This window comes from Triticum aestivum, chromosome 5A (assembly GCF_018294505.1).
Source record: "Triticum aestivum cultivar Chinese Spring chromosome 5A, IWGSC CS RefSeq v2.1, whole genome shotgun sequence".
Taxonomy (NCBI): domain Eukaryota; kingdom Viridiplantae; phylum Streptophyta; class Magnoliopsida; order Poales; family Poaceae; genus Triticum; species Triticum aestivum.
In genome coordinates, this window is record NC_057806.1 from 645,586,447 (window position 1) to 645,599,711 (window position 13,265).

Consider the following 13,265-nt stretch of genomic DNA (forward strand, 5'->3'; position numbering starts at 1 on the left):
ATGGCAAGTGAAGCATTCACAAGAACGCCCGCTACCAACACCAAAGACTAAGGATTGCCAAAAACTACTTTCAATATCCGTGATAAACTTGTTGCTCATATAAAGTCCATCATTATGCTAAAACAGCATACCTTAAGGCAATCCAAGTGGCCAGAGTGCCACAACGGACTTTTGGCTTCCACTTAAAAAATTTCATGCACCAACACCTAGCCGCCACAACACAACACTCATAACAAATTAACAGACGCCTAAAGAAGCAAAAGAAAAGCATGGGAAACAAGATGACTTCAAAGCCCATCACCTTCCTCACGTGCCTCTCTTTGCTCGCCAAGCAAGCATGAATGGTTCAACTCCTACTTCTTTGACAAAGGGCAAGGTAACAACAACCCCCCCCCCCCCCCCCCCCCCCACACACACACACACACACACAAAATTTACGAGAAATGCCCTCAAGACCTATCACAAAAGGATAGTGACCCTTAGGCGAGCAATAATTTCTTGAACTATCAGCCACTGTGAGAGGCCTCTATATGATCAAACTATTAGGTCTTCAAGATGTTCTACGAGTTCTGACCAGAATAGTGGCCACTCTCAAAACCACGTCACATATGTGTAGCACCACCTTAGTGATAAAGAAAATATACGCTTGACCATTTCTACATTTCTACAGTTTCAGTGTTTCATCACCTTCAGAATGAAAAACTAAAAATACAGTGGCTGTGGAAAAGCAAACATGCATGAAAGTATCAAACACAAAATTTTCCCGTATTGTTCACGAAGTAGCGGCAGTAGTGGCCTTGCCATCAGTTGCAATGGCGACGCCGTGAGATCGAAGGTGTCGCACAAATTCGTCAATGTACCTCTCCTGTCGTTGGGTATTAGCTACGACCTCTTGCATCTTCGCTGCACCTGCCACGAATCTCATCCTTGCCTCTCCGTCAACCATGACGTCCCGGACCGCGCTCGCGATGCCATGGCGGTCGAAGGACCCATCGCTCTCGTCCCTCGCCACCTGCAACCCCGCCTTCTTCGCCTCCATTCGGCGTGCATTCGGACCTTGGTCGCCGAAGATGGGTAGCATGACGAGAGGGTGGCCGAACAGGAGCCCTTCGATCAGCGAGTTCCGGCCGCAGTGCGTCAGGAACCCGCCCACGGCGGCGTGCGCCAGGATGCTCATCTGAGGAATCCACCCCGTGGTCACCAGCCCCACCCCGCGAGCGCGCTCTTGGAAACCTGGAGGAAGCATGTCGGCGCCGTCGTCCAGGACGGCGGCGCCGCTGGGCTTCCGGAGAGCCCAGAGGAAGCGCGTCCCGGCGAGCTCCAGCCCGAGGGCCAGCTCGTGCACCTGCTCCAGGGGCAGCGGCACTTCGCTCCCCAGCGCCACGTACACCACCGAGCCGGGCGGCTGCGCGTCCAGCCAGCGCACGGTGGCGTGCTCTGCTGATCCGTTGGTGCCGTCCGCACGGCGGCCTCCGTCGGATGACGGTGGCAGAAGGCCGAGTGGCACGACCGGCATTTCGAGGAGCTTTGGCACCAGCGGGAAGGACTCGGGCTCCCACTCGACGCAGCTCCGGATGACCGCGAGCGCGCACCTGTTTTTCGTCAAGTGCCAACGCTGGACGGTGGACATACCCGACGCGCCTTGGTCGTCGTACATGGGTGCCGTCTCCTCCGTCTCGTAACGGGGGCGGGTCACAGCGCGCGGTCCACCGTGCGGGTGGTACGCGGCAGCGATCACAGCAGCGGTCGGTTGAAGCATGGCACATGGAACCTGGTGAACCATCGAGCATCGAGCTATTTGAGATGTGCATTGGATGGAATGGGTCAATGGAAGTATGGAACCAAAGCGATCGAGCAGCGCGCGCGGCAGATGAGCCGAACCTTGTGCTGGACGGCGGCGGCGGCGACCCAGTGGTGGAAGCAGTCGGCGATGACCCAGTGAGGCCTGGTGGCCTCGTCGGCGCACGCGGCGGCCATGAACTCCGCGAAGGGCGCGGCGAGGCCGTCGAAGGCCTTCCAGTGGAGCTCCCGCTGGTGGTCGGGGACGTCGTTGGTGGATTCGGCGCCGTCGGGGAGGCCGTCGACGCGGGGCAGCGGGAGCGCGACGAGGTCCACGCGCGGCGCCGCGGCGGGGCGCAGCGGCGGGAGGCGCGCGAGGTTGCGCGGCGTGGAGACGTAGGACACGCGGTGGCCACGCGACGCCAGCCGGTCGGCGAGCTCCAGGTACGGGAGCATGTGGCCGAAGGCGAGCCACGGGACAATGACACGTGCAGCGGCTCTGGCGATGACTCGGCGCTGTCCATGGCGGGGATCCGGAGCTAGCTCGGCCTGACGACGGGCTGTGCGGCGGCGAGAAGTCAAGAACCGGCAGATGGGTGGTGCTCTGCTCAGATCGGAGTATTTTGTTTCTTATTTTCCGCAGTGTCGAACGTTAAATAAGCTCCACGCCACACACGATCCGACTAATTTATCGCCATTTGCAATCTGCAGCCACACCAGTACGATACTGCTGTGTAGAGTATGTCCAGCGGGCCCAGGGTGGCCTCCCCCATGATCCTCGACGGAGTGGTAGTAAACAGTAGTATTCTAGAATGAATTTGCGTACTCTAAAAAAAAAAAGGCGGCATGATACAAAGAGGAGTAGTGTATGAGAATAACATATTTATAGTTATGATCTATTCTAAACCTTAAAATCTAAACCCTAAATCCTAAACTTGAAGTAATATACGTTGACGATTTAGATTAGCTGCTACTTTGATATCATGCATGATGCATCGGTAGATGTAGCAGGCCATGTGCTATTTCTAAGCTGCTGTCTTGTAGTAGAAAATAAGTACGCACGTCACATGTACTCTACGTACCATAGATGATGGGAAACAGCCTTTAAACTCACGATCATGAGGGATATGGTTGGTGACAATTTTGGAGCCACCAGCCCACTTGTAGTCTCAGACCGACCGATCAAAGTAACCCGGAAAAATGATCGTGGTCATCACCTGCACCATAGAGGCGTTGACGACAACAACCCAAAGCGTCCAAGTTGCTTTGAGATGCGAACCAACTTGTGTCTGGATGGCTAGAGGAACAGTGGTATTTTCAGTCCATCAGGGTTCCGTCGATGACGAGGCACCTAAGTGACTTCGTAAATCTCAAGATAATATGCCGGCTCAGTCTTTCGAATGTGCCCATAGGGGTAGGGCGTGCATGTGTGCGCTTGTAAGGATGAATGTATGTGCGTTTGTATGAGTGCTTGCGTCTGTATTATGTCCAAAAAAAAGTTGCTTTGAGATTATTATTATTTTCCACGGGAAAGATGTTCTGGGCGTGTTTAGTCGTCTGTAGCCACTGGCCATGCTTTACAAGAAAAACAGGCCAGACTGAGTCGAGCTTGGTTGACAAAAAAGTACAGAGATGATATAATCATGTTGTTTGGTTGTCTGTAAGGTGGTTGATGGGGTTTGACAGCATTCAAGCTCACACGTTTTGTAGTTTCGGTTCCCCATATGCGATGTGAGAGAAGGATGCAGCCTGACACGAAGATGGAAATAATTTTTCTCACCTCGCTGTCCGCACGCGAGCCTGCATGAGTGGAAAGGACTAATTAGTCAGTTCCACCTCAGCCTGCCCCTGGTGTGCCTTAAACACTATGCGATGTAGGAAACTGATGCGAGTCAAGCAACCAAACACCAGACAAAGTAAAAGATTCCCTCCATATTCTGTCTACCAACTACCTTGTGGGCAACCAAACAGACCATTTGATATTCGGTGCGTGTGCAGGGTAGCACATTGCGTTAGCTCAGTGTTTGATGTCCTAGTCCTCAAGTGCTTTCCCAGGCATCTTCAGCCTTGTAAACATGAATTTAACCCTATTTTGTTTGATTTATAAAGCTCTCCTTTTACCATAAAATTGGATTCACACTCCCCAGCCACACATCAATGAGTTTTACAATTAACTTTTGATTGCATTCATAAATCTTAAAAATCAATAAACTTTGAACAATTTATAGATTGCGAGAAAACGTTTCCAAATGTTTTATTCCAATTTTCAAGAAGTATGAATTTTATATATGTTTCACTAAATTTCTGGAAGGATCGGTAGTTTGAAATACACTTTTTTGAAGTTTAGTCTCCATTAAATATTTTTTCAATCATTCCACAGAAGTTTTAAATCCAAAAGTTAAATTTAAATTATATATATATATATATAATCAAACATGCGAAAAAATATCTTTTTGAAATGCAATGTAATAATTAAATTTGATTGGAATCTGACTATAATCATCGAAATTTGTGTGATTATGTTTTTTTAATCTCACTTTTTAAATATATTTTTGATTCCGCGAATATCATACAATAATTTTCTAATTATGTCAAATGAAAATTTGCCATTTCTAACATTTTAGGAGAATATTATTTCATATTTTCAGGAGAATATTATTTCAGATAGGTTTCAATCAATTTTATAAACACTTTACACAAATTTCAATTATTTCATTCATATTTAAATCAATTAAAAAAATAATTATTCTAGCCATGTCCAAGTATATAGGCTTAAGTGTATCATATGTTATTACGCAAGCTTGGACCGGCTATTGAGCTTTTTGGACTCATATGTGTCTTGGGTCATGTACACAAGCATTAGCGCACCAACCAGGCTTAACCAGAGAGCAACACCGGCTTATAAGAGAAGTTTGGTCATGTCGCACAAAAGACATCAACTTAACGTCTAAATCTAGAACATATGAATTTTTTAGTTCTCGGAGCAGACGTGAATTAAACCCTTATAAATCGTAACTAGCAAAATCTCTTGTGTTGCTATCAAGCCACAAGAAACCGGGATTTGATTTTATGGCACCCCCACTGTAGAAATGAGTTGGATTTCTGCTTTTATTAATACAAAACATAGATGTTGTTGTTAAATAATTTCAACTCAAAAAATGGAGGTGTTATAATTTTCAAATTCTTCTCCTACTCAATCCAAAAAATTCACTTCAAAACTAAAATTTAGTGAGGCGGTTTGGTAACAACATCCGCCTCATGGTCGAAATTAATTAATTAGTACAAATACCAACAGCTTGTCCAAAAAAGGTAAAAACAGTTGTGTGACATGTGGCATGCAAACTAATGCTCCGCATGCGAAATCAGATGAGAACAAGCTTGAGAACTGGAGGGAGAAAGGATCGCAGAAGACGGCACATGTGCCTGACCATGTCTGCATCTTTGCCGCAGAGGTCTTCCTCTCCTTGAACATATGGAGAAACTGAAACTAAGGGCATGTACAATGCATAGTCTCAAGGTGATGCCTCGCATGCCATGTAGGATCGGATATGACGTAAAATAGTTTCAGATAGGGAAGCGGGATCCTCTCCAGGAGGCGGGCGCTTGAAGAGAAAAAGTGTGGTCCGATGACAAAAACTGAAAAGGTTGGAGTGAAAAGTAGAGATGCATGTATACTAGAGTATTTATTTTCTATTTCTTAATGAGGCCCACTACTGATAGCTTGCATTGGGGAGAAAAATAAATATAGATGTCTCAAATTACTTTTTGTCATGAGACATATGTTAATGGTATCCATATGCCACCATTGTACATGCCCTGAGGTCTTTTTGATGATATCAATAACCACCACCGAAAGCTTGTCAACCTTGTGCCTCGGCTCAGACACGAAGAACTGTATGTGATTGGGCTCGTCCCTACTCACAAGAGGGAACATGGGCACAACATTGCGAGGGAGAAGACGCTTAAGGACGACGAGATACTGAAATTTTTGAGACGTGATCACCGCTTCCTTGTGTCAAACATTGTCTTCTGATGATGCCTGAGTATGACAGGTTATGGTGAAACTAGAACTAGCAGCAAGCGGGCCAAAGAAGGCGTCGTCGTCATGGGCAACGTCGACAAACTTGAGCTGATTGCCCTCCTTCCCGGTGACGCACAGGCTGCGGTACATCTCATGGGTCTCTCCGCTTCGTGAAGAATTCCGAGTGCGGTTGTTAATAGGCAATCGGCTATAAGAGATGCTACTTCGCACTTTGTTTCGAGTGCATCATGACATGGGTTGTAGGACATGATGCCTCCTTGGTGGCAATCAACCCAGATCACGCAGTCCTTGGATATGATGGTAGCATCGGTTGACCATGCGGTCAGATCGGTGAATTCCTCCTTGGTATGCAGGATCGGCAGCATCATGATCTTCCACTCGTCCATGGCAACATCATCATGAGAACCATCGGTCGTCTTCCATAGAGGGGAGCGGAATACGCATAGTTCTGCTCCCATGCGTGCCCTGCCCTTTGCTGAAAGATCAAACTTGGCCAGCTGCACCACGGTGAAGTCACCATCCATGCCGCAAATGTATTCCGATGGTGTCACGATTGAAGTGGCGTTTCATGGTCGCACCCTTGCCCCACTGTTCGATCACCATGGGTTCGGTGCACGCCGCCGGGAGTCGCTTGGGCGTGCCTCCGGTAAGGATCCCTGTAGGTGTCTGTGTCGGCGAGGCTCACCTCGGAGGTGAGGCTGAGCAGGAGGAGGTCCCCGTGGGCCGACAGGAGCTCGGTCCCCTGCCCCTCTCGTCGTGGTTGCGTGGACCGCGCAGCCAGTGCACGTAGAGGCGGGAGAAGGCGGGAGGTGCGGCGGGGAGCAGGGCGACGGTGAAGGGGTCTCCCAGGGAGGTGACAGAGTTGGCCCTGAGCGGCGACCGCCTTGCCCGGGAAGGAGCCGTCGTCGGCGTCGTCCCTGTGGAACACGAAGCGCTCTAGCATGATCCATGAGGTCTCCGTGGGCGGGCCGTCTGCGGACCAGTAGGTGGAGGAGGGCAGAGGACGGGGATAGATCGGCCAGGATGAAGATGTATACATGGCCATGGATCGGCGAAGACGAAACGAATTTCGGGGTATTAGGGTTTGATGAAGAGGCGGCGGCGCACTGATCGCGTTGTAGTTTACGTCTTGAGACGGACTATATGCATGGAAGAGTCAATTACGCCCATGGTACTAGAACTTGTCACAAACGGTCATTTTGATACTAGAACTTGTGGCATACATTGAGCTGATGCAATAAGTTGGCTCAGACATACAAATACGATGCAACCTGAGCCGCTGACAGGCGTACCATGGGGCCCGCTGTCATCGCCCGGAAGACGAAGACTGGCCGTATGGCCTTTTTTTTGCGGAAACGCTCTTGACTCTTTTTATTTCTCGCAAAAAAAAGCACCTCCCGATGTTGGAGAAGTAACATTTTCATTTTTTCTGAAAAAATGACACGTAAAACAATTCCTTCGAGTCTCGAGCCAGCGACCTATGGTTATCACAAATTCGGCCGTAGCCACTCCATCGGTCCAATCATCTTTTCCTCTACGGATAATTATGTATTTAAACGCAGACACTCTTGGAGCCAAAATGGGTCTATGCGGCCCATTTGGACCTGCTCGTTTCTTTTGGAAATTTCTAAAAGGTATGTAAATTATAACCTCAGTAATAAAAATAACTTTCAAATATTTTTGGAGTATAAATATTATATAAATCCAAACAAAATAACTTTTTTCAAATATTTTTGGTGTATAGTTCAACATTTGTATAATAAAAAATATTCATAATTTAAATTTTAAAATGTTCGTATGAATATTCAATCTTGTCTACTATGTAAATTATAGATATTTTATGAATATAAGTCATGAATGAAAATTATATACAAGTGAATATTTAGTAAATTTCGTATTCATCATTTTGTTATTTAAATATAAGCTGCACATGTATATATTTTTGTATCCATTAAACATGTTTATTTAATAAATAAATAAATTTACTTATTTATTTAACATTTTTATATAATACATGGGTGTATATTTAAAAGTTTTTATTTACTAATCACCATATTTATGTATAATACTTATATTCCCACAGAAACGTATAATATTTATAACACACGAATATTTGAACATTATTTTTGTTACCTAGTTTTCCATTTTTTTAGAATTACTTACTTTTACAAATGTATTAAAATAACTTTTTTAGGTGTATCTACTATATCTAAATAGCGAGCACCCACTACTAGGAATTCTTTGCCTTCTCCTTGCACCACATCATCCAAATTAAATTAGCCGTTAGATATGTTTGATCAGTCTACAGTAGCCCTCAGATCATACATGTTGAGAGCCACCACCAAGCACACGCAGTAATTGAACGCATGCATGCAAATATGCATGCAATAACTGACGCACAAACGCTTTCTTTATTTTCGGAAAGAAAACGGATGCATGCTTTGTAGCTCCATGAAAGAAAATTAAGCCAGACATGTTTTGTTTCGTTTTGCTCCATTTTAGACGTATACAATGAGATTCACATTTTTTTTTCAAATGTTAGTATCTTGCTACGGGAGAAACGCGAGACACTAGCTAGGTTGATTATTTCAACAAAAATTTATTGTGCAATTTTTATTTTATATAAATTCTGCAGCAACGCGCGGGGCATTCATCTAGTATCTTAAAATAACTAGTGCGTGGTAAATGAGCGCACTATTAGCAACCCATTTAGGCCGCACAGGTAATCTACAATTGAAGTCGCCGCGTCAATCGAGGATACACGACGGAAGGAATTGTTAGTTCGCCTCACCTTCCCGAAGCGTGGGTTTGTTTGCTTTACAAATTTGGTTCTCTTTATGCCAACCCTCTCTCTTTTTCGTAAGACTGAGGTATAGGTAGGGCTAAAAAAGACAAAAAAAAGAGAGTCAAATCGCACCATCTCTATAATAAGTAAATGCCTTTTTTTCTTCTAAGGTTGTCGGAATTATTCGCAATAAAATATTGGCTACAATTGAGGAGGTCTTAACAATGAAATTTCCATTTAGACGTGATCTAGGCATAATTCCCAACCCCTGCTTATACTACATTAAGGACTCTTATATCGACCTAAGAGCATCTCCGGTGGAGGCGCTAAAAATCGCCGTCTGGGGGCGTATCGGTGCTAACCGCGCACTGGGGGCGTGATGCTCCCCAGTCGCCGTGCTCACTTTTTTTTTGAAAAACAAAATTCGGTACAAACAAGGCGCAAATTCAACCAAACTTCGGCAAGTTCATAACATATTTAAAATATTTTATAAAAGAAGAAAAAAAACACTACTAGACCCGCCGTCGCCCTTGCTGTTCCTCGCCGCCTGCCGCCCGCGAAGATCTACATGCCGAGGAGCCTGTAGACCTTCATGTAGTCGTCGCCGCCGTCATCGTCGCCTCCTCCGCGGCCGCAGTCCCTGCTGCTCCCCTGCCCAGGGTCGCCGACGCACGGTGGGTTGGACGGTCCGGGGGCGTCCTCGTCCTCGTCGCTGTCGAGGATCACCACGTCGTTCTCGTCCTCGAGCCCACGCTGGCGGGCGACTATCTCCTCCAGGGCTCGGCGCTGCCGGACCATCTCGTCGCGGAGGTAGTCGTCCCGCACCCACTTTAGGGCCTCCTCGTCGGAGAAGCCGAGCCGGACTATGGCCTCGTACTCCGCGGGGAGGCCGACCACCTTTGGCCTGACCAACCGGGCAGAGGTGGGGGAGGAGTCGGCGATGCGGACGCCGGAGCTGCGGGTGCGCTGGCTGATCGGCGCGTCCTGGTGCTCCGGCTTGATGGGGAGGAGGGAGGGAGAGTCGAACGAGCGGTCAGACGAGGAGGAGGACGCCGGGTCCATGCGTCTCGGCGTCCACGAGCTCCCACGCCGGCGGGAGAAGGAGGGGGGAGCGGGGTACTCTAGCCTGGGCGTGTTGCCGTCCTCGACGTACTCGAGGACGGCCTCCAGCGTGCGGCCAGGCACGCCCCACCATCGGCGGCGACCGTCGGAGTTGAGCCTTCCGGAGGGCATGACGCCGTTGGTGGCCTCGAGCTGCTCGGTGTGGCGGCGACGGAAGTACTGCTCTCACAGTGGGCTGTCAGGAACGTACCTCGGCCCTTCCCTCGCCGCCTGCGGCAGAGAGGCACCAATGCAGGAGGCTGACCGGCGCGGCAGCGCGCGGCAACTTTGGCATTGATTCCGCCGCGGGAACCGAGGCGATGAGGACGACGAAGCGACGAGAAGCGCCGAGTCGCTGCCAAGGAGGGCCCGCTGATTTTCGCGCCAAAAACGGTTCGGCCGGCGCACCCAAGCGCCCCCTAGCGCGACGGGTCCGGCCTGAGTCCGTCGGCATCAATTTCGACCCAAGCCGACGAAAAAAGGACCTTTGACGCGACTGGGCTGATTTTTCAGCACTAGCGGACAAAAAATCGCCTGAAAGACCTTGTTGGGGGCGCGGCTAGAGATGCTCTAAGGAAGCGGAACACGAGCTGTGTAGTGGCCATGACCACATTCATCTTGTTGTAGGCCATGTGTTCGAGACGTGGCGGCCATTTTTCAGTTTAATTTTTCTGTACTGCAGGTGGAACCCATGTGTCATAGATGCGAAAAAAATAAAAAGAACAGACACGTAGACATGGGCTTTTTTGTGAAATCAAGGGGGTTTTCGCAAAAAATAGGCCACACGCGCTCCTCTCAGCCTTCTAGTCTCTGACGGTGGGCTCCATGGCATCCTGGCGCGCCAAGTCAGCGTCGATGTTATATCTGAACGTGATTTGCACCGTATTTGCACGTTTAAGCCAAGTTATTACACCAGTTCACTGTATGCCACAAGTTCTAGCACTAAAGTGATCGTTTACGCCAAGTTCTAACACCATCGGTGTAATTGACTCTATATGGAACACTAAGTGTTTGGTTCGGCTGCCGGTAACGCAAACGGCAAGGACGACTCTGGGCCTGGGCGTCGGCCAATCGATCACGTGCCTGGGTCGGTCGCCTCGCCAACCGCATGATCACCCTGCGCGCAGCCGTTCGATCACCCAAGGGAGACCCAGAGACGAACCGGTCGGCGTGTGCGCTCATGCACATGTACAGGCCCCCTTCTCTCAGCCTCCACGACACAAATAGGAATGTGATGTGTCGCCTGGATGAACTGTTTGGGGGAGCAAAATTCTTGTGCGAGTTGTGGTAATTCCTTGGGTGCGGGTTTAAAGGAGAGATACGTGGATAGTGCTTGCAAACCAGTTAAGTGGTACGAATGCGAAAGATAGATACTGACACCATTATTATACAACCATGACTACAGTAGTAGCAGGGCAGGCGAAATACATTTAGTAGTAGCTACAGTACTATTTATTCATCCATGAACTCCTCCATCGAACGCTTCGTGCCATCACTTCACGCCACGCGCATGCACGCGTCGGGCCATCATCAGCTCGCCCGCCGGCCGCTCACTGTATCCTGCGATAGTGCCATGCATGCATGCAAATGCGCCATGAGAATCAACGAGGTTGACGAGCTGGCATTGTTCAGTGCATGCAAAATCCCTGGTGTGCTCCGCAAGTGGTGTGTGAGGGCTTACTTGTCGCAGTCGGTGTGGGGGCTCACGGGGATGGAGATGCCGAGCTTGCAGAGCGCGGGTAGCTGCCGGGCGCGGTCCGGGAGCACGCCGAAGGACGGGCCGGACTGCTCCAGGCACCTGCAGAGCGCGCGCCGTGCGCCCGGCGTGCCCGCCATCCTCCGCAGCCCCTGCGCGCCGCGGCAGCAGCTCTCGCTCGGCGCCCCGGCGACGGCGCCCACCAGGAACGACCCGCACGGGATCAGCGCGCTCACCGCGTCCCCGCACGACACCTCGGCCGCCGCCTCAGGCTCCGCCACGTCGGTCGCCACAGCTGCCATGGCAGCCGCGAGGAGCATCCCCACGACGAGGATGGCATTGGCCCTACGAGTGATAGGCGCCATCCTGATGTCCTCTACGCTCTCCAACGAACGATGCGTGGGCTGGAGCGGGGCGGGCGCTCTACACATATTTATAGGGGGAGGAGGTCAGAAAGGTTGGTGGAGCACCTGAATGCGCCATGCCGCTCGCCGCGTCCTCGTTGCCGCTTTGGGTGCTCTTATCGTAACCGCTCCCCGGAGGCTTATTAAACCGGAGACCCTGTTCGAGTAGAAGGCGCTCGCCGGCGCCGGCCTACTCAATGAGCGCCGCACTGTGCCGGTGCAACTGCAACGCCCGGAAAGGAGGTTCTAATAAAGTCCGTGGCCCAAGCCATACCAGTTTTTTCGATATCTTGTTTCAGGCTTCCGAGAGGCCTTTGTGATAGCATCACTTCTCTTATCCGTCAGTTTTGGTGGGGAAGCAAGAGGGGCAAGAGAAAATCATGTTGGATAGCGTGGGATTTGATGACTCGATCAAAAAGTTTGAGAGGATTGGGATTCCAGGACATTAAGATCTTCAACTTGGCACTTCTGTCCAGACAAGTGTGGAGACTATTGAATGATTCCGCTTCTTTGAGTGCACAAATTCTTAAAGCAGTTTATTTTTCACAAGGCTCTGTCCTAGACGCTCAATTAGGCCCTCATCCTTCACAGATCTGGCGTTCTATACTTGATGGGAGGGATGTTATCACCCAAGGGGCGATCAGAAGAATTGGGGATGGAGCGTCCACGCACATATGGAACCAAAGTTGGATTCCTTGGAATGGACTGATGCGGCCGATTACGTCTCTGTTGGATGATCCACCACAGATGGTTTCAGAGTTGATTGATCACACTGCGGCTGAATGGCGGGAGGACCCGGTCAGACAGGTTTTCATACCACTTGATGCTGAGACTATCTTACAGATTCCATTATGCACTCGGCAGGTGGAAGATTTTTGGGCATGGAATGATGATCCCAAGGGACGCTTCTCCATACGGTCAACCTACAGGATGATTGTCAGAATCAAGATCGGGCGCGAGGCATGGCTAGTAGAATGGGAGGATCCTTCAAACTCCGAAGCTGAGATGAGGGGGTGGAACTCCCTCTCGAAGGTGGCAGTACCACCGAAGCTGAGATTTTTCACATGGCGATTGGCGCAACACTCGCTCCCGATGGGTGACGTTCTAAACCATCGGCACATGGCAACTTCGAGTGTTTGCCCACTTTGTGGAGGGCAGGACAGCTGGCACCATTCCTTGCTAGACTGTAGTGCATCCCCCTGTGTTTGGGCTCTGTCTGATGGCGAGTTGGTCGAGCATATGTTAGCAACAACGGAGCCAGACACAAGACTATGGCTTTTTGCCATGAGCGAGTCACTTCCAACAGAGCAGTTTACTTTGATGATCGTCACCTTATGGGCTATATGAAGTTCAAGACGGAAGGCCATACACGAAAAGATCTTTCAGACCCCTTTTGCCACGGACAATTACATCAAATCTTACTTATCATATATAGAATTCTTGAAGAAGGAGAGAACA

The 13,265-nt window shown here is 49.4% G+C and overlaps 1 protein-coding gene and 1 pseudogene across 1 annotated transcript; both read right to left on the bottom strand.

Annotated features, from left to right (window-relative positions):
- Positions 1-627: 627 nt before the first annotated feature.
- Positions 628-2,303, bottom strand: LOC123105578 (UDP-glycosyltransferase 91C1-like; annotated as a pseudogene).
- An 8,753-nt stretch (positions 2,304-11,056) lies between these two features.
- On the bottom strand, positions 11,057-11,822 carry LOC123105581 (non-specific lipid-transfer protein A). Its single transcript, XM_044527670.1, has 2 exons — positions 11,389-11,822; positions 11,057-11,267 (listed from the first exon to the last, which is right to left on the bottom strand). Exons 1-2 carry the CDS (start codon positions 11,766-11,768, stop codon positions 11,258-11,260), a joined length of 390 nt encoding a protein of 129 aa, XP_044383605.1. The 5' UTR covers positions 11,769-11,822; the 3' UTR covers positions 11,057-11,257.
- Between the last annotated feature and the right edge of the window lie 1,443 nt (positions 11,823-13,265).

Coding starts and splice junctions, on each gene's coding strand:
- LOC123105581 (XM_044527670.1), bottom strand. CDS start 11,768: ATGGCGCCTATCACTCGTAGGGCCAATGCCATCCTCGTCGTGGGGATG.